At 43.4% G+C, this 20,746-nt stretch overlaps 1 protein-coding gene, 1 long non-coding RNA gene and 1 other non-coding gene across 3 annotated transcripts; 1 reads left to right on the top strand and 2 right to left on the bottom strand.

Moving 5' to 3' along the window:
- Positions 1-8,126: 8,126 nt before the first annotated feature.
- On the bottom strand, positions 8,127-15,223 carry LOC128897183 (uncharacterized). Its single transcript, XR_008462231.1, has 3 exons — positions 15,033-15,223; positions 10,442-10,478; positions 8,127-8,396 (listed from the first exon to the last, which is right to left on the bottom strand). It is a non-coding gene; the product is annotated as an uncharacterized LOC128897183 (long non-coding RNA).
- Positions 10,120-10,208, bottom strand: LOC128897221 (small nucleolar RNA SNORD93). Its single transcript, XR_008462240.1, has one exon. It is a non-coding gene; the product is annotated as a small nucleolar RNA SNORD93 (small nucleolar RNA).
- Positions 15,224-15,450: 227 nt separating the features above from the next.
- Positions 15,451-20,095, top strand: TOMM7 (translocase of outer mitochondrial membrane 7). The gene is made up of 3 exons (XM_054161175.1): positions 15,451-15,603; positions 18,577-18,625; positions 19,827-20,095. Exons 1-3 carry the CDS (start codon positions 15,501-15,503, stop codon positions 19,840-19,842), a joined length of 168 nt encoding a protein of 55 aa, XP_054017150.1. The 5' UTR covers positions 15,451-15,500; the 3' UTR covers positions 19,843-20,095.
- Positions 20,096-20,746: the final 651 nt, after the last annotated feature.

The following is a 20,746-nucleotide window of genomic DNA, read 5'->3' as shown; positions in this document are numbered from 1 at the left end:
AGTAGACATGTTCCCTAGGAGCAGGCACAGAATTACTGGGGGGAAAGAGCTGTCGCCAGTGCAATTTTCCTGTGGACTTCTTGGAATTAAGCAGAGCTGTCCCTAACAGCTTTGACATTTGCAGGTATGTGGAAGCTGGCTGCTTGTAATCTGTAGCAGGCTTGGCTGCTCGAGGAACAAAAATAGAGCGGTCTGCAGGACTGATTTTTCTCAGATGCTTGTTTTGGATTTCATACCGTACTTGTGCCTCTCTTAAAACGCTGTTTAGAAACAAAGCATGGTTTCCAAATTGGTGTCCCACAGAAACAATTCCTCTACCTCACCTCTCCTGATTGATTTTGGTTTTTTTCAGGCCAGAGGACTGGTCTGTGCAGATACCAGAAATGAAGGTGGGAATGAAGGCAAAACCTTAAATGCGAGAGGCTGGTTGGTTGGTGCAACAGGGCTCAGAGCTGCAGCCACTGGGAACTGGAGATCATGGCGTAGTTACTGGAATAGTTAAGAAGAACAGTAAAGAACACTGAAGGGAATTGAGTCCATCAGCAGTAAGTTTGCAATGACACCAAGTTGGGAGCAGGTGTCAATCTGTTAGAGGGTAGGAGGGCTCTGCAGAGGGACCTTGACAGCCTGGACAGATGGGCAGGGTCCAATGGCATGAGATTGAACATATCTAAGCGCTGGGTTCTACACTTTGGCCAAAACACCCCCATGTAGTGCTACAGGCTGGCATCAGAGTAGCTGGAGAGCAGCCAGGCAGAGAGGGACCTGGGGTTTATGGTTGACAGCCAGTTGAACATGAGCCAGCAGTGTGCCCAGGTAGCCAAGAAGGCCATTGGCATCCTGGCCTACATCAGAAATAGTGGACCAGGGAACTCATTCTGTCCCCGTATTCAGCACTGGTTAGGCCACACTTTGAGTACTGTGTCCAGTTCTGGGCCCCTCAGTTTAAGAAAGATGTTGAGATGCTGGAATGTGTCCAGAGAAGGGCAGCAAAGCTGGTGAGGGGTTTGGAGCACAGTCCTATGAGTAGCAGCTGAGGGAGCTGGGGTTGTTTAGCCTGCAGAGGAGGCTGCTCAGGGGAGACCTTATTGCTGTCTACAACTACCTGAAGGGAGGTTGTAGCCAGGTGGGAGTTGGTCTCTTCTCCCAGGCAACCAGCAAGAGAACAAGAAGACACAATCTCAAGCTGTACAGGGGGGAAGTTTAGGCTTGATCTTAGAAAGAAGCTCTTCACAGAGAGATTGACCATTGGAATGGGTTGCCCAGGTCAACGTCGGGTAGGACTAGATGACCTTTGGAAGTCCCTTCCAACCCAGACCATTCTGTGATTCTGTTTCTAATTCCTGTGAAGGGAGGAAATTCAGTGCACCAAATGAGGAGGCTAAAACCCAAACCAAGACAGAACAGCACTAATACCAGTGAGAGCCTACACAGACACCACAGTCTTATGACTGGAGATAAAAGGGATTTATTTCTTGTTGCGTGATGGACTGCATGCTTTCAGATAACACAGACTCTTACCTAACTTCTTGTTTTCCTTTTGTTAATAGAAAGTCAGTTGCCCTGAGGTGAGTGAGAGCAAACCACAGTTTCTGACTGCAGTGCAAACCTGGTTCTGGAGGAAAGGAACCAATTCCACCAGTTAAAGGTATTTTATAGTTACAGTATGAAGACATTGAATCCATAATTGTAGTTCCTTCTCACTGGCCTGGCCAGGAAAAAAGGCTGTTGGTGCTGAGCAGTGCTGTGTTGGGGTTTTTTCCCTGATGTTTTGTATTTCACTTGCCAGACTTAATCATGACCTTACAATCTGAGAAACACCATCTGTCCAGGGCTGGGTGGGAAACTGCTGCAGTGGAGAAATGGGTGTGAGAAAGTTCAGTGTGAGATCTTATAAAAGGGGAAGGGGGTATTTATTCACAGAATCTTTAAACAAGTTGATTTTGTCGACTTACTCTCATTCTCTTATAGATTTAATTCATTCTCACTGTGACACACATACCCTGTGTGTTTGATACAAAAGAGCAGGGAATGCCAGCTCCCAGGCTATAGCTCCAAGGCTCCCCTTGACTGGGGATGGTTTCTGGATATGTCTTTCATTTCCCTTAAGAGGCATAAACTGGTGACCTTTTACCTCAGAATCCTGATTACTTTTTTCTCTGTAAATCATAGGTCAGGTTGCTGCCCTTTGACTATTTCCCCCTTGTTTTCAGCATGTGTGTTCTCCTGGTGGGCTAACAGGAAGGGCAAGGTGTAGCTGATGCCGCAGCATTGTTCCTGCCCTCCTGGGGTCAGGATGCCAGGTCTTTTGCTGACTGATCATCTGTGTTGGGTCTGTTTGCAGAGTGCAGGTGGCCTTGACATAAGCAGAGCAGTCCCTTTTCTTTCTGCTGGGCATGTTTTTCTGTGTTAACAAAGCAGCCTGGTTTTTATAGCCCTCTGTTCTGCTGTTCCTGCTGGTGCTTGCACACATTCCCATTCATACTTCATTCACGCTTGCCATCATTTTTCTGTTACAAAGCTCTTCAGCTGCTGTAGGTATTCCTGATACCCTTTTACCAGGATTTATTGTCTCTCTATCCTGTCATGCCACACACAGTGTTTGACAGCGCACAGACAAATGCTCTCTTGAAATATAAACAAAGCTTGTAAATGTTACCCTATCATACTCGGTGAAAGAAGACTGAAAACCTGGAGGGGAAGAGGGGGTGTGTGTCCCTTCCCTGTGTCTGCTGAAGTACAGACTTATTAACATGATGAAGTGCATGTGAACTAATGAAAACACTGAGGTGGCCAATATAAAGAGTTTGGAAAATAACAACGTTGTAAATGGAAACCTGACAGTGTGTATTTCCTGCGGGGTGTGCTGGAGGAGCTGAACACACTGCTCTCACCACTGTCATGAAGTTAACTGCTCTGCCTTTACTGTTAGTGGGAGAAGAGCAAAGCATTAATGGTTTAACGTTGTCCTGCTTGTGCCCAGTGATAGAAGCTACACCTTATTGCTGACAGCAGGCGAAATCCTGGCTTCGCCTTCGATCTTGAAGCTGAGGTTTGCTAGTCCTAATTAGTGCTGGGTATGGGCTCAAGAGGGGTGACCTCATTTAGCACCCAGTGATCCAGCATGCTACTGCATGATAGCATTAGGCATTTTGAAATACAGGATAGCACACAAAAGTCACCAATTAAGTCTTTTGCACCTAGTTATTAAAACCCAATATTGCTCAACTGCAAGCTGACCAGTAGGAGCTTGCACACTCCTGGCTTTTGGCCCTATTTTAGCTACTCACTCTTACCTAGAAGCAGAATCTTAAAATCTCTTCTCTCAGTAACCCTGTTCCTCTGTCTGCAGCTGTGTTAGTTTGTGACATTGGGGCTAAGATCTGCTTCCTATGTCAGTCACTTGTGACACAGATGCAGTTAAGCAGAATAGCCTGAAAACCTCCAGCTGCCTTCAGGGGAGGAAAAAAGTTGCAAATGCAGGATGCAAGACTTTAAAGAGAACACAACATCACTGATCTAACAGTTTTTTCCATGAGTTCTCATGCAGAGTAACGTGTTATTGGGACTGGTATTTGTACACCCAAGGACTGGAAGCTGCAAGGCTGGATGTATTCAAGTTAGAGTTAAACCAATTTTTGCACAAGCTGGATTGTTGTTGGGGTTTTTTCGTCTCTGTTTCTGGGCCTGTTTTTTTGTGTGGTGCTGGTGGTGTTTTGGGGTGGGTTTTTGTTGTTGTTGGTTGGTTGGTTGGTTGGTTTGGTTCTTTTCCTGTTTTGTTTGCTTTTCTGCTGTTGAGGTCTAATTTAAAATGGAAGTTCAACGCAGTTAAGATCCCACAGAAGAAAGTAGTAAGAGATGCCACACACACTGTCCTACGTCCAATCTTAATGTGGCATCTTTGCACTCGACCCAGCATGCAACCACAGAGCTTGTCCATCTAAGCATAGCCCTTGATTATTTTTGTCATCACACACACTTTCTGGCTTTTTCAAGGCTTGCACTGGGCTCTGGCACAGCATTCACCACAAGGGCTTAGTGTGTGAACATTTATTTAAAAAGAAAATGTTGTGGAAACTAGAATCAGAGAATCCAGGAGAACTCTCTCTGCCTTTACTACAGAACTCCTACCAACCTTATCACTCCAGTGAAAACATTCCTTATTTTCTAATGTCAAATATTTGCATATGTGGTCCTAGGTAGCTGAAATATCGAGTACTTACAAGCTGCAGCTGAGGTCTGCTGTATGTGTATATAGGTATCTACACATATAAACATAGATATATATACACTTGGTGATGGTGCTGCTATTGGTATCCAGACTCATCTTAAATTAGTTCTGATAAGCCTGCAGTTCTATACTGTAAAGGTACACTTAGGGTGGATTTAGACTGGATATTAGGAAGAAATTCTTTACAGTGAGGGTGGTGAGACACTGGAACAGGCTGCCCTGGGAAGCTGTGGATGCCCCCTCCCTGGAAGCGTTCGAGGTCAGGCTGAAAGAAGTTTTGAGCAACCTGGTCCAGTGGGAGGTGTCTCTGCCTATAGCAGGGCAGTTGGAACTAGATGATCTTAAAGTCCCTTCCAACCCATTCTGTGATTTATGTACACCTAATGCATGCCTGTCTGTATACATACATGTGTGTGAGCTGCAGGCTCTAGACAACTTAAGACATGCTAGTTTAGATGCCAGCGTTGTTCCTGTGGAAAGCAGAGTCTTTCCCGTGAGTTACAAACTAGTTTCTACTTGAAAGGTGGTTGTAGCCAGGAAGGGGTTGGTCTCTTCTCCCAGGCAACCAGCACCAGAACAAGGGGACACAGTCTCAAGTTGTGCCAGGGGAGGTTTAGACTTGAGGTGAGGAGAAAGTTCTTCACCGAGCGAGTCATTTGTCATTGGAATGGGCTGCCCAGGGAGGTGGTGGAGTCACCATCCCTGGAGGTGTTCAAGAGGGGATTGGATGTGGCACTTGGTGCCATGGTCTAGTCGTGAGGTCTGTGGAGACAGGTTGGACTCAATGATCCTCGAGGTCTCTTCCAACCTTAGTTATACTGTGATACTGTGATTTCAGGGCCATTGCAACTTGCCAGGCAGCTGGTGAAAAATGTTTGTGCCTCAGTATTTTTTCAGCCTTTAGAGTGCTGGTTACTCTGCAAATGCTGACACCGTCCTCTATGAACTGGGCCTTATGCCCTACTGAGCAGGAAGAATACAACTTTATCAGAAAGCTGATTAATGTGCTAATGCTTAGGACTGCTATGTTACAGTGAGATCCCCATAAAATGGTCATGAAGAAATGGGTTTAGTCAGTACACTTACAGTGAAACAAACAGTAATTTAGAAAATTAATGGTAACTACTGGTTTGTGATACAGCAAATTCCACAAGGACTTACAACCGGACTCTTGTAATGTATTCTTACAAACCTTCACGTGGTACTTGGAAAATCTTGAACATAGAGTTCAAAAGTCAGTTACAAGGTTGTCTGAAAGCCCTCCCTGCAGATCTCTGTCTCTGGACTTAATTCCTTGAAGGTTAATCTGAAAGTGATTGCTTGAACTTACAGTAAGAAGTTTTGGAGTAATTCCCACGTTGTTTTAATTTACTTTAAATCACTCCCACATATTTCTGACTCTACTTTAATGTGATTTGTCTAATAAATATACCAAAACTGAGTAACAGAGTAATAGGTCATACAGTATCTGACTCCAAACTGTAAATGCCCCCTCATTCACATTCTGATTGCCAGTGCAGTCATTTTCCTTGGAACCATACAACCCAGTGATTAATTCCCACCATAAACAGATGTCCCCTGCAAACCAGCAGTAAGAAAAAAAAGTGGGGTGGGAATAAAAAGGCATCGTGTGATGTGCTCATTCATTCTGCAAATGGAGTTGCACTGCAACATGCAGCACCAAATGTTTTGTGGTGTATCTTACAGGAGTCTTAGGCATGGCAAGATTTCTAAGGGCATGCCTCCAGTCTTTTCTGGAAAGCAAAAGAACAGTTTAAGGTTTATAGACTTAAAAAACAATCAGTGTATTTGTGAATAATTTAAAAAGCTATTACAAGGGGTAACAACCTCCTAAGCACATGAAGGAAGTGGAATAAATGTATTTAATCAAATAAAAACAGTGATTAGATTTAGCTATTTGATTTAGTGTCCACGACAAAGGGCTTTTAATGACAAACCTCAGTAAATCCATGAGCATTACTGAACACAGGTAGGGGACATATGGTGGGCTGGGTGAGGCTGCTGTCTCTCTCATAATCTGCATTCAGGGAAAAAGAATCTATTAGAATCTTAGTACTTCACCTGTGTGCAGACTGACTTTTTAACCATACATTTCCTACTACAGAGATTAGAATGGCTTTAAAGGTCTAAACGGAAAGGCAGTTGATTCCTCGGAAGGAGCACAACCTTACTTTGACAATAAAATACTACCTTTAACATGGATCTTTAGCTGATTGCCACTCATCTTCTTGAGAATATTCTTCTCAAGAGCTACAACCTGCCTGTCAGACTACCTGCCTATGCCATTAGTGTTTCAGCTTCAGAAACCTGGGTGCTAGCAATTGTATCCATAATATTTGCAAGAGACAGGCATGCCATAGTTGAGTTGTGCAAAAGATGTGCTTGAGCCTGGGACTAGATCTCACAGACCTGGTTTGCTAGGTCACCTAGACAGGCAATTTGCAAGGCTACCACTTTATTCCTCAGTTTCTTCACTTGTAAAATGGAGATGACACTATTCACTGGCTTCTGAAATCCATCTTAAGATCTACGTGGTTAATTATTAAGCATTGTGGATTCTCCCCAGTGAATAACACACAGCTGCTAATACACTTTCATAATAGCATCTTTAGTTAAACATTCACTATTCCTACTGTGACGTAGCAAAACACTCCTTTTCTCCAACAGCAATTGCAAAGAAGCTTTTACCTAGCACAAGTGTAATTAGAAGAGTAGTGAAGTCATGAGGCAGTCCCTGGAGCTCAAAGCAGGTGACGATCTGGCGTTTTAAATTCAAGTAACCAAAGCAGCAACAATGGTTTCCAATTCAAGTCTGCCCTCCACTGGCTTTAAGGAAATGGTGCTAATAAAGTCTGGATTAATAGTATCTTTTTGTAATGGAGTGGAGGAAGTAAATTAATAGAAGCTAATACAATTTATGAAGTGAGGCCCTTAGCCAATGTTTCTTTTCAAGTTTTTTAAGAGCAGTTAATTAATCTGTCAATTTCTTTTTAAAGTCCTGTTTAGGCTCCCTGGCAGAGCCTTGGGCTTCGGGTTTCAAAAGCTCACCAGCGTATCATTCATATCCAGGTTCCTGGAACTAATATACAACATGGGAAGCAACATTCTCTACATGGTTTTAAAGGCATTTAATAGAAGATCCAGAGAAAAGTACTTTGCTATGATACAATTAATGATTCCAATAGATGCCATACACACTGCTAATAGAGTGTTGTATGTACTACTCAAGTACTAATGTCCTAAAAGAGACCAGCATCAGCCTTAATCTAGTCCTCTTGTCACTAGAAGCAGTCTTCCTTCTATGACCTAAAAGGAAAGAAGAACAACTTTTATTGCTGTGTTTGTTTTAGAGAAACCTTTCCATCACAAATCCCACATGCAATTAACTCATCTCTTACCTCAGGAGGACTCCTTTTCTTTTCTATATTTAAAATAGCAACCTAACCAGTGGAAAACCCCACAAAGCTATCTTAGTTATGCTTACTCATATAGATTCATCTGGTATGATTTTAACTGCAAGATGACATTTGTGTCTGGAATGCACAATCTGTGCCATTATGCACTGGAAGATGTGATCAAGTTGAAAAGCCTCCAGAGCACTTAATTTCTCGTCTTCATAGCTTGCTGCACTTAACGGCACCTAATCTCCTGTAACTGCTACCTAAACCTAAAATAAAGGGAGTAAAATGTGGCTTCTTCAGAGATCTACCAAATTTACACTTGAAAAACAAAATAACTAAAAAAAGTAGGAGAGAAATGTCATTTTAATTGGGCCTTTCAAATGCTTGAAAATCAGGGTCAGATGCATAGCTTGTGCCAAGCATGCCTAGAAGACTTCATAAAGCAGAGAAATTTCTTTCATGTCCTCTGCACCTGCCACAATTCTTGTTGAAATGGCCATCACTTGAGAATAAAAACTTTAGAAGTCCATGCAGCATTGTGGAAGAAGCAATGAAAGGCACACAACTAATCTGTCCTTACTGTATTTGTTGTTGTTGTCTGGTTTTGCCATGCAAATAGCTACTGAAATCTCAGCAATCACTCCAGTATGTACTGTTACAACCCACCCTCTTGAACTGGGGTCCAAGGAAATGGTGTCTGAAGTGACTGGCATGCTGCATTTTGAGATCTTCAATAATTCTACCTGGAAAGCAGCAGCATTGTGACACTGAAACACTGCATACAGAGAAGGTAAACTTGTGTAGCTACTCGACAATACTTTTCAAACTAGTAAAATCTAAGAGTATTTGTCTGGGCTAAAGACAATTACGCTAAAATAGATTAAGTCTGGACAGAACTTCTGTATGAAAGGCAAAAGTGAGAGCAATTGGAGAGATTAAATTCTAATAGAGTAGTAAAAACTTCATTCATTAACCATGAGCTGTGCTTCATTTAATCCAGACTTGCAAAGGAAGAAATTTCCTTGATCACCTTCTGGTATCTGTGAAAAGCCTTAATTATTCCTCATTATAATACTAAATTACTGATTCTAATCTTCCACAAGCTGAAGATCTCAACAGAATTTTCAGCAGAATCTGAACTATTGAAATGTGAAAACCAGGCAGACAAATGCTGGTGCTTTTGTCAATACTGGTTCAATTTCAAGCTCTGAAAGGCAGTTCTTCCCGGAGTGTTACCTCAGAGGGAAGTTCATGCAACATGTTCTGATGGAGCTTTGTTAGTCATGGTTGGCCATGCTGAATGAGGAAGATGACAAAAGGTTTAACCATGTGTTTCTGAAGTTAATTCAGCCAAAGTGAACAATCAAGATAAATTAATACCTGTGTTCAGTTCATCTAATTTGTTCAACATTTAGGTTTCAGTTTACACACATTTATTTGTTGCCAGGGTAATCTTATTCAAGATCTTAAAAATACACACTGTAACCTTTCCTATTGTGCTCTGAACTCTGCAATCTGCATCCAAAACTGTTACAAACTCTTATGATGACTACCTTCAAAGTAAGAATTAAATTGTTTAAATTAAAGCTATGCTAAAACAAAACTTAATTTATAGCTAAAAAAGTTGTCATTCTTAATTTTAGCAAACACTGCTTTAGGGGCACCAAAGGAAAAAAGAATACTCTGGGATATACACAGTGCTGTTTTTCACAGTGATTTAAGACAAAAAACTAGAACAAACTCATATTCTGGAAGAATAGAATAGAATAAAACAGGTTGGAAGAGACCTTTGAGATCATCGAGTGCAACCTATCATCCAACACCACCTCATCAACTAAACCATGGCACTAAGTGCACCATCAAGTCTCCTTCTAATCACCTCCAGTGATGGCGACTCCACCGCCTCCCCAGGCAGCCCATTCCAATGGGCAATCACTCTCTCTATGAAGAATTTCTTCCTAACATCCAGCCTAAACATCCCCTGGTGCAGCTTGAGACTGACCTCTTGCTCTGGTGCTGGTTGCCTGGGAGAAGAGACCAACCCCCACCTGGCTACAACCTCCCTTCAGGTAGTTGTAGACAGCAACAAGGTCTCCCCTGAGCCTCCTCTTCTCCAGGCTAAGCAACCCCAGCTCCCTCAGCCTCTCCTCATAGGGCTTGTGCTCCAAACCCCTCACCAGCTTTGTTACCCTCATCTGGACACATTCCAGCAAGTCAGCATCTTTCCTAAACTGAGGGGCCCAGAACTGGACACAAAGCAATGCAGAGTCCATCGATAAGTACTGCTGTAAATCAGCAAAGCAAATGCTGTGCATCAGTCAGTTATGATTTTCAACCACCACATTACCAGAAACAGTTCTTTCAGCAGCATGCTTAGCTTTTGTAGATGGATGCTAAGAATGTCTATTACAACAAATACTCACTGAAGAGAGGAAGCAAAGAATGAGTAAATATGGATATTCGTTTTGGCCTCAGAAAATCCTTTAATCCATCAGATTTTTTGCGTATCACTGAAAGTATGCAAGGAATCAGATGGCTGTTCTCATCCTCGGCCAAGAACTGCAATCATACAACCATGCCTTTAAGAACTGCTGTGTTTTTAGGGGAACCACTCCTGGTAAAAGGTGCAGCAGCTTGAGTGTAACACTTCATTATTAAGTGAAGTTGGGGGGAATGGGAAAGTAAGCAGCAAAGTTCTGCGGCAGACAGTATTAAATTTTGAAGCACAATGGCAGTTCTCAAAGGTCTCTAAAAGCATTTCATGATGCTCTTCTGAATACTGTCTCACCTCAAGACTGCTGTTTCTCCTTCACTGGCTTCAGGAGCTGTAATGAAAAATAATGAAATCACTGCTGTGCTTGCAGTCAGCTCTCTATTACACCTCAGTTTTGTTGTATTTTTAAACAGCTGGTAGAGTTATTGTGCTGAATATACAAAATCAGTACACTTTGCTTTTTCACAGTATCACCAAGGTTGGAAGAGACTTCAAAGATCATCGAGTCCAACCTGTCACCACAGACCTCATGACTAAACCATGGCACCAAGTGCCACATCCAATACCCTCTTGAACCCCTCCATGGACAGTGACTCCACCACCTCCCAGGGCAGCCCATTCCAATGACAAATGACTCTCTCAGTGAAGAACTTTCTCCTCACCTCCAGCCTAAACTTCCCCTGGTGCAGCTTGAGACTGTGCCCTCTTGCTCTGGTGCTGGTTGCCTGAGAGAAGAGACCAACTCCCTTCTGGCTACAACCCTGCCTCAGGTAGTTGTAGACAGCAGTAAGGTCTCCCCTGAGCCTCTTCTTCTCCAGGCTAAACAATCCCAGCTCCCTCAGCCTCTCCTCACAGGGCTGTGCTCGAGGCCTCTCCCCAGCCTTGTTGCCCTTCTCTGGACACGTTCAAGTGTCTCAATGTCCTTCTTAAACTGGGGGGGCCCAGAACTGGACACAGTTCCTACCACTGACAATTGTTCTCATTTTCAAGGTAGGCACCTGACAACAGCATGTTTCCTACAAGGATCCTTTATCAGAGAGCGGATTGGTGCAGAGCCAACAAGTATCACACGGAAATTCACACGAAGGGTATGTTTTATATGCATCATTGCTCTGCATTTCCAAGTAGGTTTTGAAAACAGGCTAAGTGCAAAACCTCAAACATAGAATCACAGAATTATTGAGGCTGGAAAAGGCCTCTGAGATCATCAAGTCCAGGCTATGACCTAAGATCATGACATCAGCAATATATCCACTCCTAAGTAATCTAGGTCTTAGTAACACCCAGGTAAGGGATGTTTTTAGAGCCACATCATTTGCCACATGATGTAATGGGACAGCCTTATTCCTTTTTTCAGCCTGACTGTGCTTCCCATTTCTGTTCCTCTCTCTGTGAAGTGCCAAGGAACATTTCCCAGGCCAGCAGTGCTGCAGAATATCTGCAATTTATTAGACTTGGTGAATGGGAACACTGAAATGGAAGGGAGGAAAAGGCTCATCATTACTAGGGCACAATAAAAACATAGTTTGAGCATCATAATGAAGCAAAACAGCATGTCTAGTCACAGTATGCTGGGTTTACTGATCTCAGAAAGATTCAGCCCCTAATGGAAACGTGAAGTACTTCTTGCTTACGCCCTTGTAGTATTTACATTGATTTACACTGTAATGCTCAAATAAGAAAGATATACTGTAGTAAGCTCCTCCTAAACAAAGCCAAACTTTATTCTCAAGCAGGTGAATATTATGCAGGTTTTTGACAGCAAATTGTAGGGGAAATCTCAGAAGTGGAGTGATAAGTACATAATGGAGATCTACAGGGATTTTCTGTGTCATTTACAGTGATTTTTCACAAACTTCAGTGTGTCACTTGTCTCCTTCTTCTGCCTTCTGAGTTGCATATACTGTTGGATGGCTTTACTTTGTGGTGTGCTAACATCGTAGAATCACCATAGAATGGCTTCAGTTGGAAGGGACCTTGGAGATCCTCTACTCCAACCTCCCTGCCATGCGCAGGGACACCTCTCAAGGCCCCACCCAACCTGGTCTTGAACACCCCAAGGGAGGAGGCAACCACAACCTCCCCACGCAACCTATTCCATAGCGTCACCACCCTCATACTGAAGAACTTCCTAAGACCCAGTCTCAAAGAGCCCTCTTTAGAGGTCTAGAATTCTTTAACCTGAAATGTACTTTTTGCAATAAAACCCAAAGACAAGCTAAAACCATCAAACCAACTTGCGTTATTTCCCAGAACCAGAGACCGATGCTTGAAGAGATTTAGTCATGTCCGTAAGAATCTTAATTCTTTCCTTTACCCATGAAACCAGAAACACTTGGCTGGTTAACGAGGAGTGTTTAGTGGTATTTATTTGCTAGGAAAAGAGCACTTGTGGAATCACTGCTAATCAAGTTAATAAAACAACAGGATTCATATTCTTGTTTTCCGAGTCAAAACCTTTGCAATTTTATTCCTGGTTTTATTGCTGCTGATCACACAAGGCAGAAGAAATTCAAAGAGGTTGTTTTATAACCCCCCAACTTTCAACACATATGGTGTTACTAATTTTGTCACTCCAGCAGCTGGGGCTCTTATTTGTCTTACTTAATGGATACACCACTCCCAAGTGTTTTTGTCTTCATCAGCAGCCATAAGGAAAAAAAGGTATCAAGTAAAACCAATAACCTTCATAGTAGCACTACCTCAATATATTATAGACACCCAGAGCACAACATCCTATTTCTGTAACAGTATTCATTTCTCTGAGTATTACTAGCTAGCTGATTTGTTCCATCCTCAGTCAAAGGCATCTTTGGTTTTAGAGGCCAGTTTTCAATATTTCAACTGAGCTGTTCCCTTCCACTAGCTTGAACTCACAGGAAGGATGACTGATGTTCTTTTATACCCTTTGGCTGAGTCAATAGCTCACCAAAGAGCTCATAAACTCTTGGACCCTCTAACAGCCTATGTGCAACAGGAGTCAAATAAAGGCACAGGGAACTTCTGGAGTCAGTACAAACCTTTTCTGTTGGGATGCTCTGGGGTTTGTGTTGTTGGGGTTTTTTGTTTGTTGTTCTGTGTTTCTTTTTGTTGTGGGGTTTTGTTGGGTTATTTGTTGTTGATGGGTTTTATTAACTGCAAATATGATACTTTGGACAGTTCCAGACTCTGGATGTGTGTTGTGATAGAAGAAGTGCTGCTCTCCAGTCACTTCTCTTAGTTTGCAGAGACCCTTTCTCAGCATCAGTCTGTAATCCTCTGTTTTATTGGCATACAAAACACATGCACTTCTGCTCCCCTGGGCCACAGCAGTGATTTTGTTTCTAAGAGAGTAATAGCAAAGAAATATTAGCTTTCTTGCTGTTCATTTCCTAGTTTCCATGGTTAAATACAGGCATCAACCTACAAGCTTTAAGTCAAATGTTAGGATTAGCAGATACGAGAAACATGAGCTATCAAGGAAAGTTTTTTGTGCTCTGAAAATTACTCCTTGACTTGATGTGTGATGGAATGAAGCAGCTGGTACCCAAGACACAGTTTTGTGAGTATCCTTTCCCAAGAACATCCACAGTAAGAATGTCCTGTATCACGTGTAACACTGTTAAACCGTTTTATACCCAATGAAGCCTGAGCTGTTGAATCATTTGGGTCAGCTATTCAGCACCTTTGACCTTCTGACCCCCACTTACACTAAAACTACAAGAAGTTTATCTTTTGAATGTAATTCCAATACAGCAGCTCACACTTTACTGTAACAGATTATTAAGAAGATGTGTGCTGTAATGAACAGTTGGATTTGTATGCTTAGAAAGAGCATGCTGTAACAGTAATTATATGGTGGAAACACCTGATTTGGTCTCATCTACAAAGGAAAATCAACTTAATTTGTATTGTGCTGAAGAACAGGTTCCTGCAGCAACCGCTTCTCTTTCTTTGCAAGGGTCAGAAAAGGTGGTCCATTGGTTTGAGCTTTTTCTCTGTGCAGTGTGGCATGCCATTACTGACAAATTAATGTGCCTCTCACACTACACTTGTCTGGAAGAATAGCAAATTTTTCACTGTGAATGTTTATACAATTCTACCTAAAAGTAGATGTTTGAAAAGTTTGACAAGAGTAACATACAAAAAAGTTTGAAAGCTAATGCAAACCTATGGATAGAATGGCTTGATGACTCAAAATTTTTAAGGTAGAATTTCTAGCTTGAATGGAAGACTATCCCTGCAATAATTTAACAATTGTTATATAGTACTCAAGAGCAGAAATGCAGCAATCCTCTGCTGTACAGGTTCCAGGCCAGATATGACAAAGTAGGAATACGTGCCTTCGTTAGCAAGTACAGACTCACCTTTAAAACTGTTAAGAGCAGACTGGCTAGTCTGCTGTGGACTGCTACAGTTAAATACTAGACCCACCTTAGTAATACTAGGAACCTGAAGGCTTGGATCTGGTATTACTGCAAAAGGCAGCAGACTGCCTGAGAAAGAATAAAAACATAGCAGAGATGATGTAACTGAATCAGCGGCACTGATATCACACAGCAGGACACGGTGTACGTAGTGGTGTCAGACAATAGTTTGGGGGTTGGCACTGCAAGAGCTTCTTGCAGAGACTGTTCCTTTATTAGTTCTAAAAGAGATTACTGCAGTACCTATCCAGGCTCTGAGTTTTAAGCAGTCCTAAGCGCTGTATTGGCATTTGTTTCCCCCGCAGATATTAGGTCAAAAACCAGAACACCTCTCCCCATATTTCTAGTCAGTTGTTGCTCGCAGAACTCCGCATTTCCACAGACGGAATACATTGCAGTCTGGGATCAGAGACGGAGAGGCATTTCCAATTCCATCCAGACACATTTTTCTTATCGCTCCGTGTCTACTTTTCACTTACCACAAGGCACTACCTAGCCTCCAGAGGCGGCGTGCAAAGCGTGCGCATACCTGGGGAGCTCCGGGAAAAAAACACAAATACATAAATGCAGGACCTACAGGCCCGCGAAGCAGACCCTCAGCTTTGGTAACCCGATCACCCTCGAACAAGCGCCCCGGCTCCAGCGGGCTGCCCTTGGGCTGTCACCCTTGGCCCACGGGGCTGGGCTGGGCTGGACGGGCCGGGCCGCAGCCGGCGCCGCAGGCCTCAGCACCCTGCCGCGCCGCGCATGCCCGGCGGCGAGCCCAGCGGAATATAGCTGGCAGCGGGCATCTCCTCGCTCTTCCCAGGGCAGCCCAGCCCTCCGCCGCTGACGGGGTGTCTCCTCCCCGCAGCTCGGCGGCGCGATGCGGTCCCGCCCACCGCCGCTGGTGCAGCGTGACACGGTGCTCCTCCTCCTCCCTCTCCCTTCGCTGCCCTGCCGCCGCGATGCCGAGGCTTAGCAAGGAGGCCAAACAGCGCCTGCAGCAGCTCTTTAAGGGCGGCCAGTTCGCCATCCGCTGGGGCTTCATCCCAGTTGTGCTCTACCTAGGTCAGTGGCGGGGCGGGGGACCGGCTCGGGCGAGTGGGTGGCGTTGGGTGGCGGATAGGGCAGCTGAGGAGCCTGAGGCCGCTGCGGCCTGGCGGCCCGGGCCCGGTAGTGCCGGCCTGCAGCGCGCTCCGCCGGCGGCCGGGGCCTGCAGCCCTCACCGCGCCTGCGCTGAGCTCCCGGCAGCGGCCTGCAGCCCGCTGGGCCTGTGTGGGGGCCTGCGGGCCCGCGGTGGAGGGGTCAGGGCTCGCTATTAACAGAACTACGAGGTGCACCTTTTAAAAAACTACTTCTTATTTTTCCTCAAAGCTGTTCTGCCCTTTTCTTATCCTGGAGGCCGTTCCCGCGCTGGGAGCGAGGAGCTGAGCCAGTGCGCCCAGTGAGCGGGCGCCAGTGCGTTGAGAATGCAGTGGAGCGTTTTAGCAGCATACGAAACAGTGACTGACTGGTAGGCCAGGTGTTGTGTTTATTCCAGTAGGGAGTTGTCATGTGAGGAGAGAACTGCGGCCAGGAGCTCAGCTGCCTGGCACCGAGGGGGGTGCCGGCCCCTGAGGTTGAATTTGAGTCTAGGCAGAGGTTACAATTCCTCACTAGTTGGTGTGGTTCTAGTTTCTGAACTTTTGTGGAGCATTCGAGGAATGCCTTGATGTCATGCCTCGGTGGCCAGAATGCCTTTTGCTTCCTTCTGCTTTAGAGTTGGCTGAGCATCATTACTACATGGTAGTTCTGAGTTTGGGCTATGTGCTATCAGCGGTCCTTGTTAAAAACCCTGACCTACTTAAGATGTGCACGTGTGCAGTAGGCCTGCCTCTCTCCTTCTATGACAGGAGGTCCCAAGAGGCCTGATCTCTGTGGTTCATGTGGCTTGCTTTCCGCCCCAACTCTGCTGGTCCTTTAGGGAAAAGCACGTGAAGCTGGCAGGAGGGCTGGGAGCTTGATGTGCTCACAGTCAAAGCCGTTGGGTTGTTCTAATTAACTGAGAGGAATGCAGTGTCCAATTTGATTGTTTGCAGAACATGTAACAGTCAGGAAAAAGTTGGTGATAATTGCAGCGGTGTTTTGTGACCTAATTTTGCTCTTGGTGAAGTTTCATTTTGATTTTATTGTTATGACAGTATCTGTGAGTATGGGAAGGATGTCCTGTGAGGGACACCAAGAAAATTAATTAATTGATATAAATCCATCTTACTGTGTTTACAGTTGCACTAATATAAGGGTGCCTCTTACACTTCTGTGATACAGTGGTGTGAAACTCAGTTGCAGTAGATTAACTTAATACCTCCAGAAAAAGCATGCTGTGCATCTCTGTTGCTTTCTTACAAATTCATCTGGTCTAATTAGAGGACATTAAGGCAGATGGGGATATGCAGATCACCTTTACTTGCTTTGGAGGTAGCATGCACTCAAAAGTCAGTGGAGTTGGAAGAACCTTTCTGGTATTGGGATTACATTTGAACCTAGGCTAGACGGTGTGATGCAGCAGAAGAGACTGCACAGTTACTGATGTCAAGGTAAACTTTTGTATTGACTCCTGTGTATATGAAATACACACAGAGCTAAACTTGGGCAAGGAAACTCGAAATTTTGGAGCTTTTAACTTTCTCTGAAAAGCTTTCTACCTTAGGATGAGTTGCCTGGGGGGTGTAGAGGGGAGCTTGCTTTGTGAACGTACAATTAGAGGTCACAGGTTAGAGGTGTGTGTTTGCTTGCTTTGTTTTTTGTTTTAGACTCGCTTTGAGGTGGCTGCCCCCAGTTTAAGTAGGTAAATTAGACCAGTATGGCTTTGTTAAACCTGGCTTGCTTATTTCAAAGTATGGTGAGCAGAGGGAAAGCCGGAACAGTCATGCAGAGTGTGACTCCTGATACAACCTAATCAGTTTTAAAGCAATTTTGCTGGACAGCATGGCAGCCAAAGGAAGTGGATCAGGTTGTTGAACAGCCTCACATCACACGAGGTTCTCTTCAAAGGGCTAATCCAGTGCCTGTGAAGTTACTGGAAGTTTTTCTGCTCACCTTCACAGCCCATGTTCCAGGCAAACTGACATAAACTCTTTAATCTTTATGAAAGAGGGAAATTATGTGTTTTTCATATAACATCCATTTCTAGGTAGCAAATGTAGGAGAAAGACCATGTTGAACACTGTATGAACTGTATTAAATATTCTTCAAGACTTAATTTACAGTCCAGTGAGCAAATATTTAATACATTGAACCTTCAGTTCCTTCTCTAGCATACATTTGCTTCAGCAAACTGGTATTTGAGCCATAAGATGGGCATAAACTCCTTGTAATTAACTTTCTTTTCACTTTCCTGGTTGTCAGTAGATTGACAAACATCTTGTTTCTTTGCAAGCTTTACTACAAGGTGACTTTTCAAAAAGTAGATAGAAGATTTTGGTTTTAATTGATTTAACATTTAGAATTCTGTCCTCCTGAAGTGTGAACTGTTGTTGAAAGATTACTTCTAAGTTCCACGTCAGATGTCGGTGCCAAATGCTGCTTGTTAGGACTCGTGGTGCTCACCTATACCATTTGCAGGTGTCATCACCTCACAAAGTTGCATGATGAACAATATTTTAAACCTGTTAGTGTGTGTATAGCTACCTGTGTCTTGTTCTTCAGGGTGGATAACTCCCTCCATCTCACAAAGGTAGTTGTCCCTGAATTTTAAGTCAGGTAATGCTGCAGGTGTAGGAATGAAACTACAGAAAATACCCCCCAAAACCCCCAACAAAAGAACAACAAAACCCCTTAAACAAAACACAAAATCTCCACTTAAATCAAACTCTATACATTTATTTTTCTCTGCCCCCTGATAAGAATGTGCTGGTTTTGTTCAGATTGGTAAACAACTTGAGAGATCACAGTTCTCTGCTCCGTAGGTTTTCTTCCTTTATTGCAGTTTAATGGGCTGGAATAATTTGATAGTGATTTAACTATGTAGCGGTCTACACCCATTTTTGTGTTTCACTTCAGGTTTTAAGAGAGGTGCAGATCCTGGAATGCCTGAACCAACTATCTGGAGGTATGTATTGGTTCCAAATGTACCTGCAAACCCAGTGCAGATAGTCACTGTTTTGGGTGTTATCTCTGGACCTGTGAAAGTTGTTTTCATCTATTGCTCTTAACTATTTAGAGTTAAAAGCATAGCTAGTTGTGGTTCTTGTTTCATTGGAAAGCCAAATGGGAAGACAACAAAACCCAAGTTAATGGGAGGGCCTTTCTGTTAATCTTCCATGGCTTTTAATGTATGGGAGTTCCTGTACCTTTGCATGGAAGCTGCACGTCTAATCTGGTAGAACTAGAGCTAGTTTCTGAAAGCTCTGCACTGAGGAGCAACTTCTCAGCTTTGTGAATTTAAAGCAGCCCAGTCTCCTCCTGCCTTTGCAGGTAGGACAGTAGTGCTGTGTAAAAGCTGTGTGAGGGGAAGCGCTATATCCCTCAGGATTAGTCATTTGTCATGCAGCAGAGCACGTTTGCTCATGTTGCCGCTTCCTTGTGGGACTGTTTGTTAGTCATGCCGTTAGTAATACTTGAATTCTTGTGGTGTTTGAATTTAATTGGAGAGCTTCCGTGGGTCAAACAAAAGTATTGCAGAAAATGTGACTCTATTTTTTTTTCCCCTTGAAATACTCTTTTTGTGCAGAACCAGGTATTCCTGAAACGAGTTGCTGATGGACTGTATTGTTTGCAAAGTGGTATATTAACTCTTCTAGCTTTGCATAGAAACCCCGTTTTTAGGCTTCAACAATTCAAGGGAGCTACTTCTAACAGTAGAAAATAGGGGGGAAAAAACCCCAAACTTCAAGCTGTCAACATCATGTTACAACTTCAGTAACATCTCCTATTTTCTTAGGTCCTAACTTGGAGTTGTTTGTTTGCTGACAGTGTTTCTATGTTTAGCTTCGCTAGCAGTTTGAGACTTTTTCTCTTGGTCCATTCAGTGTCTCTGCACAGCATGAAGTATGTATTTCATACCAGAGTATATGTACAGAGAGATACCAGAAGCATGTGCTTGGTCTAATCTGAAGCTGACAGACACTCATTATTCTGAGCACATGTTCATGCTCTAAAGACTTTCATTTTAAAGGTGGCATTATTTTAGGGGCTGGCAGTTATTCTGCATATTTTTAAGGCTGTTCTCCAGACTTAATGTTCTGTATCCATTTGAAAAACAACTGTATACTGTAAATCTGACTTTTGTTTCCTCCCTCCTCCCCTTTTAGTCTACTTTGGGGATGAAGGATATGGTGGTCCTGTTCTAGATCCAGCCAATGGACAGAGAAGTGTCTGAAGATACATTCCAGAGGATGAGGTGGACACTTAACACCAGCTGGCTCAATCACCTTGCTAGTGGCATAGGTTGTACATACAACAAAATGGAGTTTCTATGGACCTAACTTATTTGCATTACAGTGTAATTAAATAAATACAATTTGAATGGCTACACATTGTTATGAAGTCTTTGCATAAAGGTGATGTGGTAATTTCTTGTGGAAAAGATAACTCACTCTGTGGGTTATTTGGGGTTTTTTTAATGTACACTGACATTCAGCTCCTATATTTATGCTTGTTATGATGGTCTTTAGAGTAAAGCTTCCTCTCTACTATCACAGTAACTGGAAAACTGAGCTTATGCTTTAAATGCATCAATATTTTTCAAAGGTTTCAGGTCTGAATGTTGGTAAGCAGCTGGTCACTGCACTGGCCTGGTGAGTTTAGTTTTTCTTTCTTCTTGGACTTGTTTATCTCTGGAGACAGTAAGGATTGAGGGGAGGTGTACACTTATTTCCTAGTATAGTCAGATAGTAAAAAGTGTGCTTTAGCAAAGTTTACCCTTAAACACTGTGTACATTTTCTCCAATTTGGGATGAGGTGGGAGGACATAAGTGCTCTGTGTGCTCTTGCTGTAAAAGGAAGATATTGATGTAGAACTGGAGGGGGGGGAAAACCAAACAAAACCACAACACAAGTACACTAGAGGTACGTGCTTTATCTTTACTCTAGCTCTTGCTCACTGGAATACTGTTGCTTTGGTTTCAGTTGGTTTTCTCCTTTATAACACATAAATTGAAGCACAGAAATGGCCACTGCTTGTGTTCTGGTGAATAGAAGCTGCTTTGGGTAGATGACTGTGTGCCCTTGA

The sequence above is a fragment of the Dryobates pubescens genome, chromosome 4, assembly GCF_014839835.1.
Source record: "Dryobates pubescens isolate bDryPub1 chromosome 4, bDryPub1.pri, whole genome shotgun sequence".
NCBI classification, from domain to species: Eukaryota; Metazoa; Chordata; class Aves; order Piciformes; family Picidae; genus Dryobates; species Dryobates pubescens.
The sequence above is the reverse complement of the archived record's forward strand: the minus strand, read 5'-3'. Positions and strand labels throughout refer to the sequence as shown.

Bases quoted from the DNA above. Each gene is read 5' to 3' on its own strand.
- TOMM7 (XM_054161175.1), top strand. From the start codon at position 15,501: ATGCCGAGGCTTAGCAAGGAGGCCAAACAGCGCCTGCAGCAGCTCTTT. The intron at 15,604-18,576 runs GTCAGTGGCGGG...GTTTCACTTCAG, and splicing joins CCCAGTTGTGCTCTACCTAG to GTTTTAAGAGAGGTGCAGAT.